Source organism: Heloderma suspectum, chromosome 1, assembly GCF_057233095.1.
Source record: "Heloderma suspectum isolate Gila_16-S chromosome 1, 16-S_ref, whole genome shotgun sequence".
Classification (NCBI taxonomy): domain Eukaryota; kingdom Metazoa; phylum Chordata; class Lepidosauria; order Squamata; family Helodermatidae; genus Heloderma; species Heloderma suspectum.
Genome location: NC_139458.1, coordinates 78658149 through 78680225, shown reverse-complemented (window position 1 = coordinate 78680225; position 22077 = coordinate 78658149). Strand labels below are relative to the sequence as shown.

The 22077-nt window shown below is 42.8% G+C and overlaps 1 protein-coding gene across 1 annotated transcript in view; it reads right to left on the bottom strand.

Moving 5' to 3' along the window:
- Nucleotides 1-21289, bottom strand: part of PLEKHH1 (pleckstrin homology, MyTH4 and FERM domain containing H1) — a 72430-nt gene extending 51141 nt beyond the window's left edge. The window contains exons 1-4 of the mRNA XM_084848450.1: nucleotides 20980-21289; nucleotides 18390-18489; nucleotides 11919-12087; nucleotides 4781-4843 (exon numbers count right to left, since the gene is read on the bottom strand). Of these exons, the coding sequence (XP_084704576.1) occupies nucleotides 4781-4843; nucleotides 11919-12044 (189 nt within the window). The 5' untranslated portion in view covers nucleotides 12045-12087; nucleotides 18390-18489; nucleotides 20980-21289. The remainder of the gene's footprint in view (nucleotides 1-4780; nucleotides 4844-11918; nucleotides 12088-18389; nucleotides 18490-20979) is intronic.
- Between the last annotated feature and the right edge of the window lie 788 nt (nucleotides 21290-22077).

Here is a 22077-nt window from a genome sequence, read left to right as displayed (position 1 = left end):
AGGGGGTTCTTCTTAAAACATTCTGTAGAATGTTTCATTTTATATGGTCCCATGAACTAGAGCTTTGGGACACAGGTGGAATATATCACATTAAAGGTTCAAAGGGCTCAAGGAAGAGATGATTTTCAGGAAATATAGACAAGAGGTGCTTGGAAGTCTAGAATCTTCAGACAAGGAGATTGTCCCAAGCATGCAAGACAACACGAAAGAAGGCATCAAACGTATCTTATAGGTACATATAGGAAGCTGCCTTTTGCCAGGTTAAACTACTTGTCCGTCTAGTCCAGAAAGGTCTGCTTTGACTGGCAGCTGCTCTCCAAGGTTTCAGGCAGTGTTCTTCCTCACCACTTGTTACCTGGTCCTTTTAACTGTCAGGAATTGAACAGGACCTCCTGCATGCAAAATGTGCACTCTACCACTAAGCTATGGTTCCTTCCCTTTAGTAAAACCTGCGAGAGTGGAATGCATTTAACGGCACAGGGGAAAGGGGTGTGCCTGCACCATGGTCCTGACAAAAATCCCCCCACCAGCTGATATTTGCTCCAGGAGGAAAACTGCCACGAATAGCGACACCAGCTTCCTTCTTGGAGTGAGCTTTGGGGGTGACAATTTTTGACAACTGGGGGGAAGGGTTAAACATCCCTTCCTATGCACCATGGTCCATATCCTCATCTCCCCTGCCGCTGCCCCCCACCCCACCCCATGCCTGCTTTTTTAAAAACAAAAACAACACAAAATATGAAATGTGATCAGACATTTCTCATCCCTTCAATACACGGGGAGGGGGATCTCCTGATCTGCTTTTGTAGTGTAGAGACTGTTGCCGGAAGGAACTATTTAATCCAGCCTTTGCATGGTGGCTGCTTTGGGTATGCATTGGCTCCAAAAGTTCTGCAGAGAGGGGTTATCAGGGTACAACAGGGTACAATATGGAGATCTCCCCTTCTAGGTCCACCATCAGGGATCAAACTTCTCAGGCATCTGCTGGAGCCCAAATGCTGGCCGAAGACCACCACAGACTGGAACAAACTGGAAGACCACCACAAACTGGAACACACACACACACACACACACTTCTGGTGGATGCCAGCTGCAGCTTCTCCTCCACACCATTCCAGCTTCCTTGTCCCCTTTCTGCATGCTGTGGTCCATCTCCCCTACACCTGCTACTTCCTTAAAAAAAACACACACACAAGACACCTGAAATGTGGTCATGTGTTTCTCATATTTACTTTGTTCTTCACACACATGCACGCACACTGTCCCATTCCAGGGTTCCTAGAAGCTTGCACGGGAAGCCAGCAGTAAGTTCAAGGCAGGAAGAAAGTAAGACCCTGGATAGTTCCAGGTGGGTCCTGCTGGCTGAAACTCTCTCCTTCTAGAGGATAATATTGTCTCAGCAGGGAGCTAAAGCTAACTGAAGCCTTATCTAGGTAGACAAGACCTGTAATGTGGTCAGCACTGCCCCACCTGGAAGAGCTGACTGGATTGTTAAAGGGCCCTCACCTGATTCCACAGCCTGAGACTTCTGCAAGGCTGGGGAAATGGCGGTTCTGCCAGTAACTCTTTCTCTGGGGAGAGGATGATGGCAGGGCTGTGTCCTCCAGCTGAGAGGGCCCTGACTGTCCTGTCCCCAAGGAATTAGCCTGTTCCTCATCCTCATCAGAATCCTCTGCTGCACACTGGAAGACCCAAGGGCTGGGGGATCATCATAGTCTCTCTCTCTCTCTCTCTCTCACACACACACACACACACACACACACAGATTATGGTGATGTGGAAAAAGTCCTGAGCCACTGCACATTAATGTCTTGGTGTGTAGAGATAGCCACCCTAGTTTTAAGATCTCATATAATCCTGTGAAGCCACTTTATACTGGGTCAGACCTTTGCCCCCCTAACCCAGTACTGTCCACTTCAACTGGCCATGGCTCTCCAAGGTCTCAGGTAATAGTTTTTCCCAGCCTTGTTGCCTGAATCTTCACTTGTACCCCAGCCTCAACCCTTCTCCTCCCTTTCTCCATCCCAACAGCTGTATGGCTGTTCCAGTCTTCCAGTGTTTTGGACACCAGCTTTATGGGGATGTCATAAATCAGTTGGCTGTGCATGGAAGTGAATGTTCCTTCTCAGTCAGGCCAATCATTCCACTTTTCTCTTCAATAGGACTGATGGCCCCAGGGCCAATGCCTTTTGGCTTCCTTCCCAAAGCCCCCAGGTTGGCAATACCATGCTGGGATATTTCTTCATCTACATGCCAATTTCTGTATGAGAGCTGGTTATGCTCCAGTGGACATTCCTTACCCCAAAATTGCAGAAAGCTGTGTTTTGTCCTCCTGTCTGTCTGCATTAGACAGAGAAAGGCAAACAGCCTCTCCCCTGCACTGAATCTGAAAGGCAAGCGCCTGGCATCCCAGCCAAAAAGCTTAGCCTGCCAAGCTGGACGTGTTTTTATTAGAGCTCGGGATAATTACAGACTAAAGGAAGAGCCCCTCCCACCCATCTGATGCTTGAGTGGTGACTCTACGCTGGAGGCTCTGAGTGAGCGGGGAAGGATCATCAGCATGTAGTCTCCCTTTTGAGGATAACAGCTGTAGGGAGCACATTGAATGAGCCATCCAAAACTCTGAACTCATGTGGTGAAAGAAAACAGCAGCTGTAAAACTCAGCATGTAGCCTTTTCATTTCCCATGTCTATGGCTTACTGTTTGTGCGGTGACAACTCCATGTTATATATTAAATCATTCCAAAACCTGTCAGATTTAATTAAAGCATTTCTAAAGACTCATCGCTTTCTCCCTAGATACCAAGCTGAGTTGTGCCACTGGGAACAGGGCAGCAGCAACCTCTAAGGCTCTATGCTTGTTTCAGTCCTCCAGGTTTGGCCAGGACAAGGCTGTTCAGCCTGTGCTATAGTCATAAAATCATAGACTCATAGAATTGTAGGGTTGGAAGGGGCCTATAAGACCATCGAGTCCAACCCTGTGCTCAATGCAGGAATCCAAGTCAAAGCATCCCTGACAGATGGCTGTCCAGCCTCGTCTTGAATGCCTCCAGTGTGGGGGAGCCCACCACCTCCCTCGGTAATTGGTTCCATTGTTGTGTTGCTCTAACAGTCAGGAAGTTTTTCCTGATGTTCAGCCGGAATCTGGCTTCCTGTCACTTGAGCCCATGATTCCATGTTCTGCACTCTGGGATGATCAAGAAGAGATCCTGGCCTTCCTCTCTGTGACAACCTTTCAAGGACTTGAAGAGCACTATCATATCTCCCCTCAGTCTTCTCTTCTCAAGATTAAACATGCCCAGTTCTTTCAGTCTCTCTTCATAGGGCTTTGTTTCCAGTCCCCTGATCATCTTCGTTGCCCTCCTCTGAACCCTCTCCAGTTTGTCTGCATCCTTCTTAATGTGCGGTGCCCAGAACTGGACACAGTACTCCAGATGAGGCCTAACCAGTGCTGAGTAGAGGGGAACTAGTACTTCATGTGATTTGGAAGCTATACTTCTATTAATGCAGTCCAAAATAGCATTTGCCTTTTTTGCAGTCACATCACCTTGTTGGCTCATATTCAGCATGCGATCTACAACAATTTCAAGATCCTTCTCGCTTGTAGTATTATTGAGCCAAGAATCATCCGTCTTAGAACTGTGCATTTGGTTTCTTTTTCCTAGGTGCAGAACTTGGCATTTATCCCTGTTAAATGTAATTCTGTTGTTTTCTGCCCAGCACTCCAGTCTATCCAGATCACTTTGAATTTTGTTTCTATCTTCCAAAGTATTAGCTATCCCGCCCAATTTTGTGTCATCTGCAAATATGATCAGCATTCCCTGCACCTCCTCCTCCAAGTCATTAATAAAAATGTTGAAGAGCACTGGGCCCAGGACTGAGCCCTGCGGTACCCCGCTTGTTACCTCTCCCCAGTTTGAGATGATATCATTGATAAGCACTCTTTGAGTCTGATTCTGTGGCCAACTGTGGATCCACCTGATAGTTGTTTCATCTAGCCCACTTTGAGCTAGTTTGCTCATCAGGATATCATGGGACACTTTGCTGAATTCGAGATATATTATGCCCACTCACTCTTTTCCTTCCCCCTTTGAAAAGGTGTGTTGGAAAATAGTATCCCCAGTCACTCAACTAGCTTCTATTTGAATCCCCAAATTGCCGAGGAACTAAAAAGGGTAGGAACAGCCAGACACTAAATCCTATCATACACAACTGGAGTGGAGCCCAATAGTTGGAGTCTTTCAAGATGCATCCCCAGAAGAAGGTTCCCTCATGCCTAGAACTGGTGCACACTTACAACATGATTAGAAGGACCACAACACCGTTCATTGTAGTGCACGTGTACCTTTGGTAAATAGGTTTTGCAGGTTTTTAATATCATTTGCCCAGAAGAAAAATGGGGCAAAAATAAGTGTGTGTACACTTTAAAAAAAAAACTTTTAAAACTTTTTAAAACTCAGGCATTTTATTTGTTTGTTTGTTATATGTATATACCGCTAAATATAATAAAATCCCTAAACGGCAGAGCAGCACACACTGCCTGAGCCAAATGTGCCCCTTGAAGGCTGCCTGTGCGACTTGCACCATGAGAAGCAATGCCTCTCATCTCTCTTAAAAACTATTGTCTGTTTCCTTTGAGTATCAGAGAATCCCCCATAAAATCCCCGATAAAAACCATTTGTCACATTACACATGTCAAGAGCATGACCTCTGGAGATGCCGGTATAACTGTGAATGTTTTCAAATGTTATGAAAGTGATGGTATCAGAGAAGTTCTTACCTGTTTCTCTGCACTTTGGGCTCTCTGTTCTGCCTCAATCACTCTTTGCTCCAGTTCTTGCATCTTCAAAGCAAAATAAGAAAGGGAGAAAAATGTTCAAGAATTAGAAAAAAGTTTATATCTTCAGAGTCAACCTCAACTCTCATCATGATGGTCTCTGGGATTGCTAGAGTTATGTGATCAGGTCAAATCAGGATGAGAGGCCTTTAAGAGCAACCTCACCAATCATTTCTCATTAGTGAACTTCATATTTCATTACATGGTTGAAAAGGATACCTTCCAGTACTCCTGTTTCTAACATGCTGCTTGTCACTCTTACAAGCACCATCTCACCATTAGCATTCAAGCTAATATATGCATATATCTGATGGGTTTCTGATAGATTCCATAACACAATATAATATGCAGGACCTCTTAATTAATTAATTGTATTTGTAGTTTGTATATGCTGCCCAGTAACACAAGTTCTCTGGGTGGCTTACAATAGAAGTTAAAACAATTAAACAAGACGATGGAACCATAAATCTAATAATGTCTGGAAACTGTTTCAAAAAGTGCTATTTATCCTTACCAAGTCTTTTGGAAAGTGTTAACAATGATGCTGATACATTTCTGTGCCATCTTTCATAAGAATGATATCATGCTAAATTCTATGGACTTTCGGGGTCAGTTTACAACCTCCCATGGGATCAACTCAGGCTTTTCAGTGATTGCCCTCCTACTCTTATGGTCCACATTCAGTTTTGTAAAGCATGTCCTTGAATTATGGTTCAACAGCCCTGACGGGAATGTCCCCATTTTTTCAGACATCCACCCTTAATTATAGTTTTCCAGGCTGGCAGAGATACTCAGCACCATGCTGTGGTAACACCACGCTGTAGCACTGACTAAAAATTAATTCTGACAGAGGAAATGAAGGGATGTTTAGAAAGCTACCCTTTCCTTTCAGATTTGATATCCAAGCTTTACTTTGATCCTCAATTTGCTGATCTTGACTGAACAGACTATCATTACAATATGTGGGCACTAAATCAGCCAGCATTATGTGAAAAAGGCCTGATCTCCTTGCAAGTAACTTTACCACGTTTGCCCTGCACTTCTTTTCAAAAGCTGATTCCCCAAAGACTCTGGCTTTCTCCACTACTTTCTCTAATAAGTGTTGTCCAGCCCTCACTTGGTTTCGGTGTCTCTCAAGTTTGAATGAACCCCACCCCACGCAATTATTGTTCTTCCTTGTCACTTTTCCCTGGAGAGCTGCAGGAGCACCAGGAAAATCAGGGCACAGGAACAGGGAAGAAACTAGAGATCACATTGAGATAACTTCAGAACTCTTTCTGTCTCTGACCTTCCTACAGAAATATCATTAGGAACCAAAGCTGTACTTTGCCTGCTGGAATAAAAACATATTAACTAGGTAGTGGAAGGGTAGGAGAGAGGGGGCCAGAAAGGCCCCCTGAGGTAGCAAGTTCCATAAGCTAGGCACACCCACAGAGAGGGCCCTTTCCCACATCTCAGCCAATCATACCTTTGTCACTGTTGGAATGGGGACAAGAGTCTCCCCTGCAGGCAAATATGGGAAGAGAAAATCCTTTAGGGGTGCAACGCTATACATGCTTAGACTGAAAAAATGCCCTGCAACTCCCAGCATTCCCTAGAAAGCATGGCTGGCTGGGGAATGCTGGGAGCTGTAGGACCTTTTTTTCTGTCTAACATGCATAGGATTGCATCTTAAGCCATTTTTAGCAACCACGGAGTTCTACATGGTGCAGAATGTGGCTGCAAATAAAGAACTCAAAATGGAGGGCAGTGAAGATGGCTGCAAATAAAGAACTCAGAATGGAGGGCAGTGAAGACAACAGTTCATTACAGTCCACCAGCTTACTTCCACTGTGAGTCCTGGGCCTCCCTGGATCTCTGAGGGGATTGACACACAAAAGTCCATAGCCCCAATATGCAGCTGCACACATAAAAAGGCAGGTAGCCGAGTTCCCAGTTAAGCAGCACCACTGGAATGTAAGTTGCCTAAATGTGGCAATGGGTGCTTCACAGGATATGAAGCTCTATCTGGCAAAACAAGGCAGAAAGGTAGCACAAGCAAAGAGGAAAGCATTGGGCCTAGAAATGTGGGTTTGGGCCCAGAGGGACAGTGCTAGGAGTAGATCAGAGGGAATGGGAAGTGTGCCAGGCAAATCCTGGGAGAATCAAAGGTTTACACAACAGAGGATCTGCGTACTTTAGGTCCTGCGATCACATCGAGAGGCTAGACTCAAGAAAAGTTACAGAGTGCATGATAGGAACACAAAGGAAACAACTTTGGGCATGCTCAGGTTGGGGTTAAACAAAAGATTCAGTAACTGTGCTCCTGGAGTTAATAGGAGTCTTTCTAAGACTCCTGGTCCCATGACTGAGTTTGGGCTGGTCAATTAGGCATTACAAAAGCCTTGCTTCTGAGGGACAAACAGGTGGAGGTCTCTAGAAGAAGAGACCATGAGGTGGTGTCTTAATGGTGTATCTCGGGGGAAGTCAACCTCCAGGCTGCGGGCCTCATTTAGCCCACAAAGGTTGCCCTGGTGGACAAGCCAGAAGGACCATCCTCCTGACATTCCTGCCAGGGACCTAAAACTTTGCCTGCACTGCATCCTTTCCCACATGGGACATGGTGTGGAGCAGGGAAAGTGGCTTTGCTGCGCACAGGCCTTTGCCAATGGGAGAAAACCCTCATGCAGCGAAGGCAGTTCCTGGTGGATGCACTGAAAGGATTATCTTTCTGATGCACCCACCAGGGACCAAACAACGTGTCAGAGGGTGTGGCTATGCCCCCTGACACATTATTTGATTCGCAGAGCACTGGATGGGGGAAGTCATCTGGCCTACTACCCAATTTGGGTTGCCTTCCCCTGGTCTATGTGTAGGCGAGAATGTTTCATGTTTGGAGGATATCTTCCACCAGGGCTTTAGACTGGCCAATTCATGACCCTTCAGGTGGCTTCACCATGGTGGTGACTTGGCACTTAAGTAGGAATCTGAGTATATCTGGAATTCTCATTCTTTGCATACCCACATGAGGGCAATTCCTTTTTCAGTCAGTTACAATAGAGGACACATAGGTCATGAACTTAAGTATGCCAGGAGTCAGTAGCTCACACTTTACCATCAGGGTCGTTTTGTTCTTAGCTGCCATGAACAGCCTTTTAAAGTAAACACATTAGACAAAGCATACTAACATGTAAGAGCCATCATGGCTTAGTTTCTCAGTACCACCTATCTCTCAAACACTTCCCCACTTATTGGTATATTTCACTGCCTCTCATATGCAAGCAGGACCAGATTGGTGTTTTAGAGGGAGAGCTCTCTAGAAAACATGTGAACCTTTAGAACAGTCGAATGTTTCTTACCTCCAAACTGAATCAATATCCACACGATCTGCATTCATTAAAAAATTCATAGCATCTCTTGCCAACCTGCCAAACCTTCAGCTATTTTAATAAAAATCCATCTAGCCTGACTCAGTCTAAAAATAACTAGTATTCTTCTTCCTTTTCCCACTTCATTGTCTTGCTGGGTAATGTTAAAAAAAGCTGCTCTGTTGTTTTACATCAGACCAGAGTGTAATTTCACGGTGTTTTTTTAGTTTCAGGCATACTTCTAAGTTCCCTAGGAATGAACTAACAATATTCAGAGCATTCAAAGGGCTCTTTCCATGTATCATGTTTTGCCATTTTACTGATGAGAAAACTGAACCGCACAGCTAATTGGCTGCAAAGCAGTTTTCAAACTTCAGTTCCTATGTTTCTGATCATTAGCCTGCGACACCGTCCCCCTCCACAGACTGCAGAGAACTAAAGCCCTATTATCCACCCAACAAATGTCTCAAAGGTGTAGAGGATGGCCAAAGATTCATGCCCCACCACTAACAGGGCTAACAGGGTCATCATGCTGCCGTGGGAACTGTTTGCCATATCACTCATCAACAGAATATTACAGCTTTTTCCCCTTGTGTGCAAAACTGTGTAAGTAAATGCCAGCTACCAAAGACATGAGATTCTTGAATGCATTTCCAGATTTACTGTGTGAAGATGTAATAATATTCAGTATGAAGGTCCTTCCCAAGGGCTCCTGAAAAAGGTGCACAGGAAATCCTGCGTACACACACATCCACTTCTAAGCTCAGTCAGGCATTTGTGTTAAAATCAAAGTATTTACTTTCTTTTTTCTTCCTCTTTTAAATTAATTAGATTCAGCCCCATTTTGCCCCAGTTCTTTTTTTCCTGAGAGGCCCCACAGCTCATTTGTAACAGGGTCATCATGCTGCCATGGCAACAGTCTGCCATGTCGCTCATCAACAGAATATTATCCCTCTTTTCCTTGGTGTGTGTAACTCTGAGAAAACTGGAGAGTAGAAGTAAATGCTAGTTACCAAAGACATGCAACACGTACAGTTCTGAACTCCAGCACATTTTAATTTCCATAAAAGCTTCCAGAAACCTTTGAACTTATTCTTGTTTTAAAAATAGCATTACACCTGTCTTGGGTATCTCAAAAGGGACATAACAGAATGCAGTGCAGAGGGTTTTTTATTATTATTATTAAGAGAGCATTCTAGCACTCTTCATAAATGTGTTAAGGACCTGGGGTTAGTTTATACCCCCATATGCAGCCACTTGATTTCTCATCACTTCATTACTGAAAACATGACGCCTCAAAGCTGAATGTGTGTGTGAACAGGATCCTTAAGAAAGCATAATGTCTGAAGTGATATGAGATAATATGTACAGTACATTCTACCTGTGGCATGGTCATTCATGCATGAAAGTCACCACTAGACACTACGGTCATCAAATGATCCATTGTACATTGTAAGCTGCCCTGAGAAAATATTTTCATGTGTGAACCAGCCCGTAGACCTGTAGTTCTGGGACCTCATGTTTTAAGAATTTAAGCATATGTGTCTCTGTTGTTGTTATTAACAACAACAACAACAACAACATTTACTGAATTACTGAATTTACTGAATTACAATCACAAATGAATAAATCAATATATTTTCAGCATTAAGCCAAAGTATGCTTTCAATCATTCCATTAGTTTGAAACAGCTCCACCTCCACGCACACTTCTGACAAGCTTTTGTCGCAAACAGCCTGCTTGCTCTTTGGCCTTTGAGGAGAAAAACACATCACTAAGCTGTTCAGCTAGTTACAGAGTAACCTGACCACTGAACCAAGCTGCTCCCTAATCTCAAAAAAGGGGCCAGTAGTTTGACACCCACACCAGGACTGGGCTAATTCCACAGAGTCTTCATTTCCCTTTTCAGAGGGGCCTCCAATGAGTCAAGTGCTCTGTAGAGTGGGGACTGATCAGACAAGTTTATAGTTTAGTCACCATTCCAATGGAATTCTTTTCAAAAGCACTGATGAAGTGAAGATTTAAACCAAGGGTTTCCAAGGAAAGAAATAGGGTTTGGAGATTATATAAGCAGACACACATAGAGGGTGAGAAATTAGGCATTGGATTTCAAATATGGCATCATGATTTCAAAGCCATCCAAGTTCCCTTCAAAATATTTAAGATATGGATTGAGCTGGTACTAAAGTCTGTTTATGGGGGCCACGGTGGCTTAGTGGTTAAGATGCTGAACTGCAGACCGGAAGGTCGGCAGGACAGCAGTTCGAGACCCGAGTGCTACGTGACGGAGTGAGCTCCCGTCTTCAGTCCCAGCTCCTGCCAACCTAGCAGTTCGAAAGCAAGAAATTGCAAGTAGATAAATAGGTACCGCCTCGGCGGGAAAGGTAACAGCGTTCCGTGCACCTTGGTGTTCAGTCATGCCAGCCACATGACCACGGAAGGGTCTTCGGACAGCGCTGGCTCTTTGGCTTAGAAACGGGGATGAGCACCGCACCCTAGAGTCAGACACGACTGGTTGGGGACACCTTTTAAAGTCTGTTGTTGTTCAGTCGTTCAGTCGTGTCCGACTCTTCATGACCCCATGGACCATAGCACGCCAGGCCTTCCTGTCCTGCGCTCTCTCCCGGAGTGTGCTCAAGTTCATATTCATTGCATCGGTGATGCTATCTAGCCATCTCATCCTCTGTCGTCCCCTTCTCCTTTTGCCTTCAGTCTTTTCCAGCATCAGGGTCTTTTCCAGAGAGTTTTTCCAGAGAGTCTGTTTAGCTGGTACTAAAGTCTGTTTAGCTTAGCAATGCACAGCTTCTCAGAAGCTGATGTGCCAACAATTAATTGCATTTATCAACACCAAGTGATGGATCTGTAAGATTTACTGAACCTCCTTCTATCACCATCACACACACACACACACACACACACACACACACACACATATAGCACCGCTGATTTAAAGATATTCAAAGTCTCAGGATTAAGATAGAAGGCTTTTGGTGTCCTGCATGTTATTCAGGCAGAACATGGACCTGATACAGTATTCAGAATTTGAGCTTTTGCATGTACATCACATCTTATTATATCCAGTCCCAAAATGTATTTATTTAATACCATTATTTATATGTCACCTTTCAGGATACAAATCCTACCAAGGTGGCTTGCAAATAACATAAAAATTGTCTCCTTGGTATCACACCTTTTCTTAAGTCCACTCAGTCAAGTCTCAGGACAAAGCTCACACATGCAGGATGTCAACCTCACCCCCCCCCCCCAAGGATTCTGTCCACATCCTCAGGCTGCACAAACTGAAACATTAAACAAAAACATGTTAAAGCTAGCATTTATCATTAATCTTATGTGTGTTTTTATGATAATTTTTGTTGTTGTGGCTTTCTGCTGAAGTTGCTTTTAATATATTTGAGTGTATATTTCTACTTTAATGTTCTTTATATTTTGTTAACCCTCTTCAGTCTCTTCTCAGAGAGTAAGGTGGATTTAAAAAAAAATCAGTCTAGTGATAAATAAAATACGATAGTTTCCCTAGACTTTCTTGTAGTGAAGCATAGCAATTTTAAGTTGAAACTATTTAATTATCCATTATAAGCATTGATTTTGAAATATGTGTCCTGTGGCCTCAGCATAAATGACTGGGGGACCACAATCTTCCTTGCTGGCTGATCTCATCCTATGACTTACAATAAGCAACAAAGACTCGCTACAATATGTAGCTTCTGCTTCACCTTCTCAGCCAGAAGCTCCCGGATCTTACTAGCTTGCAGGCGGAATTTGAAGAGCTGTGTCTCCAATGCAAGACATCGTTTCTGCCAGTCCATGCTGCTACCATTTTCGACTGTGAGCTCTGCCATTTTGAACCCTTTCTTCACCCCAAGCTGACCTCTTCAAGGTGTCCTAAATGAGTAAGACAAAGAGGAAAATAACATGAAAATGTTTTAAATATCATTTGTCATCTTTATAGTTTCCTCCTTGCACAGGGCCAAACATTCTCAACATAAAACTGTTTGCCAATATTTCATTTACTTCACAGTAAATAGACATAGACTCATAGGGTTGGAAGACCCTACAAGACCATCGAGTCCAACCCCCTGCTCAATAAAACAGCAGGATATTCTCACATGATATTCTGTGGCATGAATCAAGGACACATTTTACCAAAAGCTAGTTCTTACATGTATGATCATCACTGGATGACTGTAACACCTCACCACCAATGCTTTTTCTGTGGAACCAATCCACAGATTCATCTGCCAGTCATCAAGTGCACAGTAATCAAATTGAGAGAAACCAAATTATATACTTGCATGTGTGAACCGACCCTCCCAGTGCAAGACTTGAGAAGTGTGGTATAAACCAGTAGCAGCTACCATCTGGGAGAAACAAACACAGTAAGAAGAGCCCTGCTGATTTCCTACAAGGTGTTTCGCATGAAACAGAGCAATGGTGAAATAGTATTAATGTTCCCAATGAGTGACATGGTTTCCAGCACTATAAATATTATGTCTGAAAGAAGACTGGCAATCTGATTCTATATAGCAGCTTTGGTTGCCACAGTGCCAACAGTAGTTGGCATCCAGGCTCTTGTCTACCTTCTTGCCAAAATAACAACACACTATTCAAGAACACAGACAAACGGCCTATAGCATGTTTACAAAAAAGGACAGCCTTCCCGAACCTAGCAGTTGGCCATGCTTGCTGGGAATTATAAGAGTTGTAGTTCAACACATCTGGAGAGCACCAGGTTAGGGAAGGCTGAAATAAGCTATTCTGGTGCTCAAAGCTATCTGGATGACATGCTCGCTAATTTTAGAGCAGCCTTTCCCAACCTGGTGCCCTAGAGATGTGTTGGGCTACAATTCCCAGAATTCCTCAGTCAGCATGGCTGGCTGGGGGATTCTGGGAGTTGTAGCCCAACACATCTGGAAGACACCAGGTTGTGGAAGGCTGATGTACAGAGACTGGCTGAAGTTACTCCATAGGGAGAAAAATGCACAGGGCACATCATGCTAGAGAGTTTGCAGGTACTAGTGGGAGTCCCACATAATGCTAATGCACTTTGGGATATGGCAGTTATCGAAATCTGGTAGAGAAAATAGTGTCTGGAGCTGAGCCCTGGCACAAATTCAGCTCTGCCAAAAATCTGTTTGCTGGGCAGTAACTGTCTCTGGCTTCACATCCTCCCTTCCTTACCCTTCTGTACTTTGTGTGTTTATGCATGGGCAGGGGCAAGCACTAGTAGTTTGAGGGACAAAAGCGAGAGAGACTTTTCTGTCTTTATGAGACCTGCAAGCTTTATGGGAACAAAGTTTAAATAGTAGAGCTGCAAATTAAGGGCATGTGTTTATTGTTGATTCTGATGTTTTTCTGTAATAAGGAATGAAAAAGAAAAAAATGGTCTTTCTATTGATAAGAAGTACAGTTTTCAAAAATTAATTAAATGTTATCATATACTTCATTAGTATAAGGCTTGGATACTGTGCATTTTATTTAAATTTTAAAAGTAAGGTGATTAAAATTTGTTTAATTAATCCACAGTCCTAATTTTCACATCTCATAGAGTTTTCCTGCACCAGTCCAAGTGCCTGCTCCCCTACCCTTTACCTATTCTCTGTTGACATGCCATCATTTCATTCCTTCTTCTTCTCTACCACCATTGCACTCCTTGAGGGTTAGGAGAGAGCACCTCACCTACTGTGTCTGGCTTTGTGTGAGGTAAAAACTGTCAGCTCAGTCTGAATGGAACTTTGTCATAATCAGCATCATTTGATTAAAGACACAACATATGTATACTTCATTCTTCTCACTGTGTGGATTTTGAAAACATGGCTTTCTTGGCTGCGGTCTGTGTGCTATCCCACCTTAAAAGAATACTTTTCCTCTGCATGTAATTTTAAACATTATGAAGTTTAAGAGAGTCTGAAAAGAAGATTCTGGTCCTGTCCTAATGGTAAACAAATATTAACAACTAGGACGGCCAGGCTGGGAGCTCTAATCAAATCTGCTTAGATTAGACAAAAATAAACAGTCTAAGCCCTTAGATGTTATAAACTCACAGTTGTCCCAGACTGAGCAGTGTTAGAACCAACCAACTCTTCTTATCACCTCCTAAAGATCATCGGAGCTTCTCTGCTTTCCATATGGTCTCTTTCTCCCCAGTTTAGCTATTGAGACCACCAAGCTACATTGACTTTAATATTTCCCAGCAGGGTTCTTCCAGCAGCCTGTCAGTGTGGATTTAATCTCCTGGTATGTGGGTTCTGCTAAGAAAGCAGGAACAACAGGCCTGTTGCTTAGCTTACACTTAAAATGCACATGGCCAAAGTGTCCCTTCATTAGAAAACCATGAGATAATTGAATTGGGCAGTAGACCCAATGCACCAAGTGTCCTCATGGATGACAGAAGCCCTTCTATGGCAAAGCTTTGGTTATGAAGTATCCAAGTGAAGCAGATAATGAGAGGCCAAAGTTAAAGCCTAATTCATTAGGCCTCAGCAGGACCTTGATTCATTACCTCCATCTGAAATGTATTTAGCTAAGGCCCTTTGTCCACTTTAATTATCCTTGGAAGCCCTTTTCACTTGTCCCCAAATTTAATGAATGGAAATGTAGAGAGTTGCTGAAAACCTGAGGGAGTGGGCACAAAATTGAAACAGTCCATTAATGGACTAGCAGAAATGATGGCAAGTACAGTGGGAAATGAGCAAATATTACGTTTAAAATTTTAATTGGAAATCTGACTTTGAGGGCTGGTCCGTGCAACTCTGAAAACTGGCTAAAACATTGAGGAAACAGAGGCTGCACTTGAGTACATGGTATAGCCAGCTGTGGAAAAATGCTTTGTTGGAATTCTAAGCTCACATATGGATATAGTTAAAATGTTTGGGCAGATCACCATCATATTTTTCTGCTGCTCCGTATTGACCCATTTCTGATCACTTTTGCTACTAGGTGTAGCTGTTTCACGATAGCTTCATGCTGCTCCATGTACTAAGTAAGCATTTGTTCTGGATTTCTGGAGAGCGTTTAACCACTGTGAGGGAAAACCACATCAAATCATCCATATGAAATTAGTCTGAAGGGAGAGGAAATACTTCTGTACAAATTTCAATAGATAGAAGCCCCTATCATATAAGTCACCAGGGTTGCAATCTTAAGAATATTTGTACCAGGAAGTCTCACTGATCACAATGGGACTTATTTCCAAGTGAACATACCACGGTTCCCTTCATTTTTTAGCAGAATCATTCATCTTTAATCACTAGTTTTCGCAGGAGCATTAAATGCCGCTGCTGCTCTACTGCTGCTATCTCACAACTTCCCCTCCCTCTTCCCATGTTATCTGAGAACGGAGAAAACCCAGCATTTTCTGTGCTTGCGACTGAAATCACCATTCCCACCCTGTGTATTTCCCCTTTAGCGTTTTGTCCCGCTTTGTGTGGGCATGTGCTAGGGGGTGTTGAATAACATTGTCATGACAACAAATTGGTGGGAGGGTAGGGGCAGGTCACTGACCACACTTCCCGTGATCGATGGAAGTATGGAATACTTGGACTTGGAATACATTGGAATACTTTGTCCCACCTAGCCAGCCACTATCCCTTCTCCTAGCCCAATTTGCAGGGTGGCTGGGAAGCCAGAAAAAGGGGGAAGAGCAACAACAGCGCGGGGCAGGGGGGAAGCAAGCCAGGTCTAATGAACAAGGAGTCCCCCGTGAAGCGGTCGCTGGGGTTGGGGCTGGTAGGGATGGCTTGGTGCACTGACTGTATATAAGTCCATTTGTGGATTTCTTACTTCTATAGTTGGGAACCTAGAAATCAGTATACCCTTCAAACTCAGTAGTCCAAGCAATATGCTGCATTTAATTCCATCACACACTGACATATTTAGCAGAGAAGGACTAGCAGCACCAGCAACCTTGGGGTAAGCCACCGAGAAGACTCTCCCTCGGAGGAAGGAGGAGGAAGGAGGGGACCAGCTCCCATAGGCCCCTATCACTAGAACTGCTTCCAACTTCCCTCCTGCTGTGGAGGAGTGGAGGGACGGGCAGAGCCATCAATCATGTTACAGAAACCAATAATCAGGGGAGAGGGCATGGGGCCAGCAGCGCCCTTCTGTTCTGATTGTTCTGTGCAGCTCTGCTCAGCCATGAAAAGGTATTGAGTGGAGGGACTTGCTATGAGAGATGCCTGTATACAGGGCCAGTCTAAATCCTGGAAAGGATCTGGAATCAAAAGGACTGGTTTGTAGTGGGATAAATGCCAGGTGTGAAGAGAGCCTTAGGACTGAGTTGCAGGCTCTGTATACAGCATCCTATGGGCAACTTGGCCTTTAGCATAAGGTTACCTATTTTGTAGCTTAGCTAGATGATGCATTTCCAATATGCTGCTCAGTGCTAACAACTTGTCAAACCTTGCATGCCAAAGCTAAGTGACAAAGAAATTTGCCAGTTCACTATGTATACTCTGTAGTCTAAAAATAATGGTTTCAGCATCCAGATCTGCCACTCTAGCATCTTTCCATTAAAATGAAACACCCACATCAAACATTGATAATGAAAATTTAACTGTCCACACATTCAGGATTGTTTCTCAAAAGTTTAGGCCGAGAGGTGAAGTGGAAGACAGTGCTTAGAAAATGAGTTTCGTGGCAAGCCCCTGGGACTACATAATCTCTGCAATTTTTTTTGTAAACAATAACACCCAGAGCTTGGGTTAAAATGGCTCTGCAAAATTTCCTGCAGTTTTTTGTAGGACGCATTTAAAGGAACAATCCTAACATTGAATTCTGTACCCAGTTGAGGTAAGACACCACAGCTGTGGTAGCATCCCAGCTGTGGAATTTGCTCCCCAGAAGGGCTCACCTAGCATTTACGTTATGGTCTTTTTAGCGCCAGGTGAAGATCTTTTTATTCTTCCAGGCCTTTTCTGCTTCAGTTTTAAAAAATGTCTTGTTTTTAGATCTTTACACTATTCCACTCTTACTCTGATTTTTAGTTTGATTTTATTCTGTTTTAAGCTTTTAAAGGTTTTTATATTATGTTTTATTATACTGTTGTATTTTTATGGTTTTAAGTTTTGTGAGCCACCCAGAGACCTTCAGCTATTGGGTGGTAAGAAATATAATGAATATAGTAAATAAAAATGAGAGTTTGGGACTATAATATTTTTTACACTTTTTGCCCAATTTGGGTCCTAGAGGGTTCAAAATGTCAGGCAGAGATGAGCAATACATTGATACAATACAATACATTGATACATTACATTAAGCATCATAGAAAAGTATAGCATGTTTAGAATACATCTTATGTTTTGGTTTTCACGTCAGAGAAAAATCCTAGAGTCCTGAAGCCTCATCTTTCAACTGCATATTATATACCAACATTTTCTGCATTTAGCTTGCTATCAGAAATTAAGCACCAATTAGACATTGGACTATTGGGATATAATTGCTAGGGCAAAACGCCACCCGCCCATCCTTTGTTCTACCACCAGCAACATTCACAGTACCATATGCTGCATGGGTGCTCCAAAATCACAACATCCTATTGAAAGTCACTCTCATCAGATACCTCTTCAATCTCAATTGCAGGATTAGAGAACTTTTTTTCATCGGTATATGTGTCAGAATTGTGAGACCAGCCCATGTGTGGTAGCCTGGAGCTCTGATGGGAATACCTTTCCCCCCTGAGATTTCACATACTTGCAACTTCAGTATATTACCTGGTAGGGCTTTGCAAACACAATAATAGGCCTCATCTCACAGCCTAGTTTGTTACCACAATAACAATATAGCAATCATATTGATCCTGTTACTGCAATATAGCAAGATTCTGCTATAAATATAAATAATGGACAGCCTGTGTGGCACAGTTCCATTCCATCAAAAAGCTGAAGATCTGCCCCCCAGGTATGAGCTGCCAAACCCTTTTGTCAAGGAGAGCATGGTGCTCTATTGCAGGAGGGCAATGCCAGATCTGTTATTTATGAGAGTGTTTTCTTCCCACATGGGAGAACAGGCTAGAAGTGAAAGACACATAAAGCTAACTGAGTCCTTGCTTGCAGCAAGAGATAAAATTGTACAGGAATTACTTTAAAGATTAGAAAAATATTAGATCTGGCCAATTTCTTGCATCTATTCATTTTAAAAAGCAGTTAAGAATTCAGAACAAATTACATTCATCATAATCAAAAGCCTACCTCCAAATTTGCAATAAGAAATCACCTTGCAGTTCTAAGTTAGTGGGTGTATTGTGCCATTTGCAGGCGATCTTATGATATCCATTGTGGATGTATCTATCTGTCCAAAGAGGAATGCAAAAAATGAAATTAAGGAGCCAGTTTTAAGTTATAGGACATTATGGTAGTACATAAGGGCTCATTCTGAACTATTTCTTTTTATCCTGGAACTGGAAGTAACATGGAGTTCATATTATTCCACACGACTTTTAAAAAATACAGTTCATTTATCAAAACATTTGTTGTTGCAGTTATAGGAAACTAGGAACTGCATATAGGCAGGCATGTTCATGGAATTTCATGCAGGTGACTCACCAGGCTGGTGGGGGAGAGATGAGTACACTGTCCCTCCTCTGCACACAGCATATAAATCAAGTAGGCTGCTACAGGAGGGAAGCCCCCTCCTCTGTCCCCAGCTTAGAAATCCAGTTCTTCATCTCTCCTCTGCTAGCCCCCAGCAGACTAGCAATTTTTTTTGCAGGCTAGTAACTTTGGGGACATTATTTTCAAGGCTGGATTAATCTAATCAGTTAATCACCTAAACACTGCAGCCCTGGTTTTATATGGGTATTTGCACTGGGGAGCAGTAGTGGAGACTGTTCCCTGTCACCTGTGCATTCAGTGACAATCAGACATTTTTATTTTTGTACACCACCAACAGAATGTATTAGTGGGCAATATAAAAATGTTGTTAATATATAAATAAATCTGACCTCTCATATTAACTGAAGAAGCCCTCTATTTACCACTTCAGACATTTCATTATTATATTGGATTTCACTACTAACAAAGCTTTAAATAACACATTGTACGCTACAAACTGTGCAACTACTAGAAGGCACCACCATGCTGCTTGTTTATTGTAGTGTAGGTTCTTCTGATGCGAATACCATTATATATTTGTGGCTGTGAAAGTATGGGAAGATGGGAAATTCACAAGTGGATAACTTTCAACCTCCTGTTAAGACTGTTCTGCTAAATGGGTGCTTGGAAACTATGTGGCTTGTCAGCTTCACATCTCCCCAGTGGCTTGGCTAATCCAGTACTTACTATACACTCTCTGGAATTGCTATGGACAATGCCCTGAATATGATAAAACAACACTGCTCTATAGATTTTATGGGGAAAACAATCTGAGGACACTTTAACAATTATACAAATGTGTCTAACTAGGCAAAATAGGGGTTTGATAAGAAGAGCCCTGCTCCAAGTCCCATCTATAAAGTTACCTGGATATTCATATCGTGGAGGAAGAGCAGAGCCTTTTTAGTTGTAGCCCCAAAGTTGTAGAATGAATTCTCAATGAAGGTGAATATCAATGCACTTCCTTTCTAGTTTTTAGAGAAAAGCATGAAACCTACTTTTAGGGAATAGTACAGCTTTTACTGTAGTTTGTGCTGTTTTAATATTGCAGTTTATGTTTTATTCTACTTTGTTTTAATTGATTGTATATGTTTATATTGATTTTATCATTTTTGTAAGCCATCTAGACCTTTGGAAGAAATGATAAATGATAAATGAATACATAAACAAAGACCATCACAAACATATAATCTAGTGAGGGCAGGGTTGAAATTATCATAATTTAAACAAATAACCTTTAAGGAATTTTGTTTTAACTACTTGATCTGGTGGATAAAGCTATAACAGAGCTATATTTACCTTGTAAACTACGTCCTTCCACCAGCAACACCTATGGTAAGTAATAGATGAAAGCTTTCATTTATTTAGCTAGTTCACTGTATTTCATTTATTGTCGCACCTTCTTATACCAGATTAACAGCACAATCCTAATCATTTACTCAAAAGTAAGTCCCTCTGAGTTCAATGGGACATCTCTCTAGCCAGTGTGTTTAGAACTGCAACCCCAAACTATTAACTGTTTGCCAGAGATGGCAATGATTAAGGCTGCTGCTACTTACCCTGATCATCCTTTATATTGGCCACCATCAGTTCATGCCAATAATCTGTAGCAATAAGAGAAGTGTGCAGTACTAGTAGCCCATAAAACACGACACTGAACTGGTGCCTCACCTGATTCCCTCCTGGTACTTAACCCTGACTGCTCGTTGGAAGGACAGATAGTGAAGCTGAAGCTCAAATATTTTGGCCACCTAACGCGAAGAGAAAACTCCCTGGAAAAGACCCCGATGCTGGGAAAGATTGAAGGCAAAAGGAGAAGGGGATGGCAGAGGAGGAGATGGCTAGATAGCATCACCGATGCAATGAATATGGACTTGAGCACACTCCGGGAGAGAGCGGAGGACAGGAAGGCCTGGCGTGCTATGGTCCATGGGGTCACGAAGAGTCGGACACGACTTAACGACTGAACAACAAAAATCAAAACCTACGACATTACAGACAGAGCTTTCAGCTGCGATAGTCCACACTACATACATGTCATATCAATCATTTTCTGTAGAAAAGAGCAAGCAACCAGCAAGCACCATCACTTTCTGCCCACTGCTTTAATCATTCTGCTTAGATTAGTTCTGCGGAGGAGGAGGAGAAAGCAGGCGCACCCACCTACCCACCGCCAGCCCAATCTCACCTTCAGCAGCGACAGCTGAGGCAGCAAAGAGTGCAGACGTTTTTTCTGAGTCTGACCTTGTATTGTTCTTGCTGAGAACAAGGTTACATTGTGCTCAGTAACGGAACGTTGCCATCCGCCTGCTACTGTCCTCCAGTCTGTGAAGCAAAAGAGGGCTGCCCTGGGGAAAAAACCCACAAAAGACACTCACAGAGAGAGCTTTGCTTGAATCCCATTCCGCACTTTCCCATTATCTATCTCTATCTTTCTCTGTGTCTCTTTTCCTTAAAGCGGGAGAGCCGGTCTCAAATATCATAGCCAGCCCTCCAAGGAAGCACAGGAACTGACATCATCGGCACCACACTTTTAACCCGTTAGGTGTCAACTTTTATCTGCTAATATTAATAGTAGGTATGTGAGGCTGTCTCCTCTCCAAAAGAAAGCAGTGTGAAACTAACTTCCCACAGGATTTATCTGTGATCAGTTTGTGGAAAGTGGCCTTTATATACTGAGGGTGCATCAGCACAAGCACTCATTTTGACACACTTCCTTCCATTTCAACCTTGTCAGTAACTGTTCCCAGAAGAAATCTTCATAGATCTTCTGAGCTATATCTAACGTTAGTCTAAAGTCTCATTCGTTTCCATGGGTCTGCTCTAAGTAGGACTAACATTGGATACAGCTACTTGTTCTCTGTACATTGGATTTGTAATGTTTTCTTAAATGCTGAGCTGCATAACTGCACTCCCAAACCCATACCATCCTAATTTTGATCCAGATTGCCAAAGTTATGGGGTGAGGGAAGGCCTGACCCAGGATTGTAAAGCAGCTGGATTCCAGGATCATGAAGTAGCAAGGTATAGATTCTGATATGTCAGAAGAAACAAGGTGTTGCATGAAAAAAGCCCAGAAAGTAGATTACAAACAACACTCAATCCTATAATGCAGTCTGGATGATGCACTTTCCTAATGCAATGTTGTTGGCAAAAAGGTACACATGCGTCTTCATGATCCATTATGATCTATACATAATATAGGAGGAGAGTGGATCTTGACCACATAGGAGATATTTGGGATGGCAGCTACACTGCATAATTCATTATCAGATAGGCTATAGCT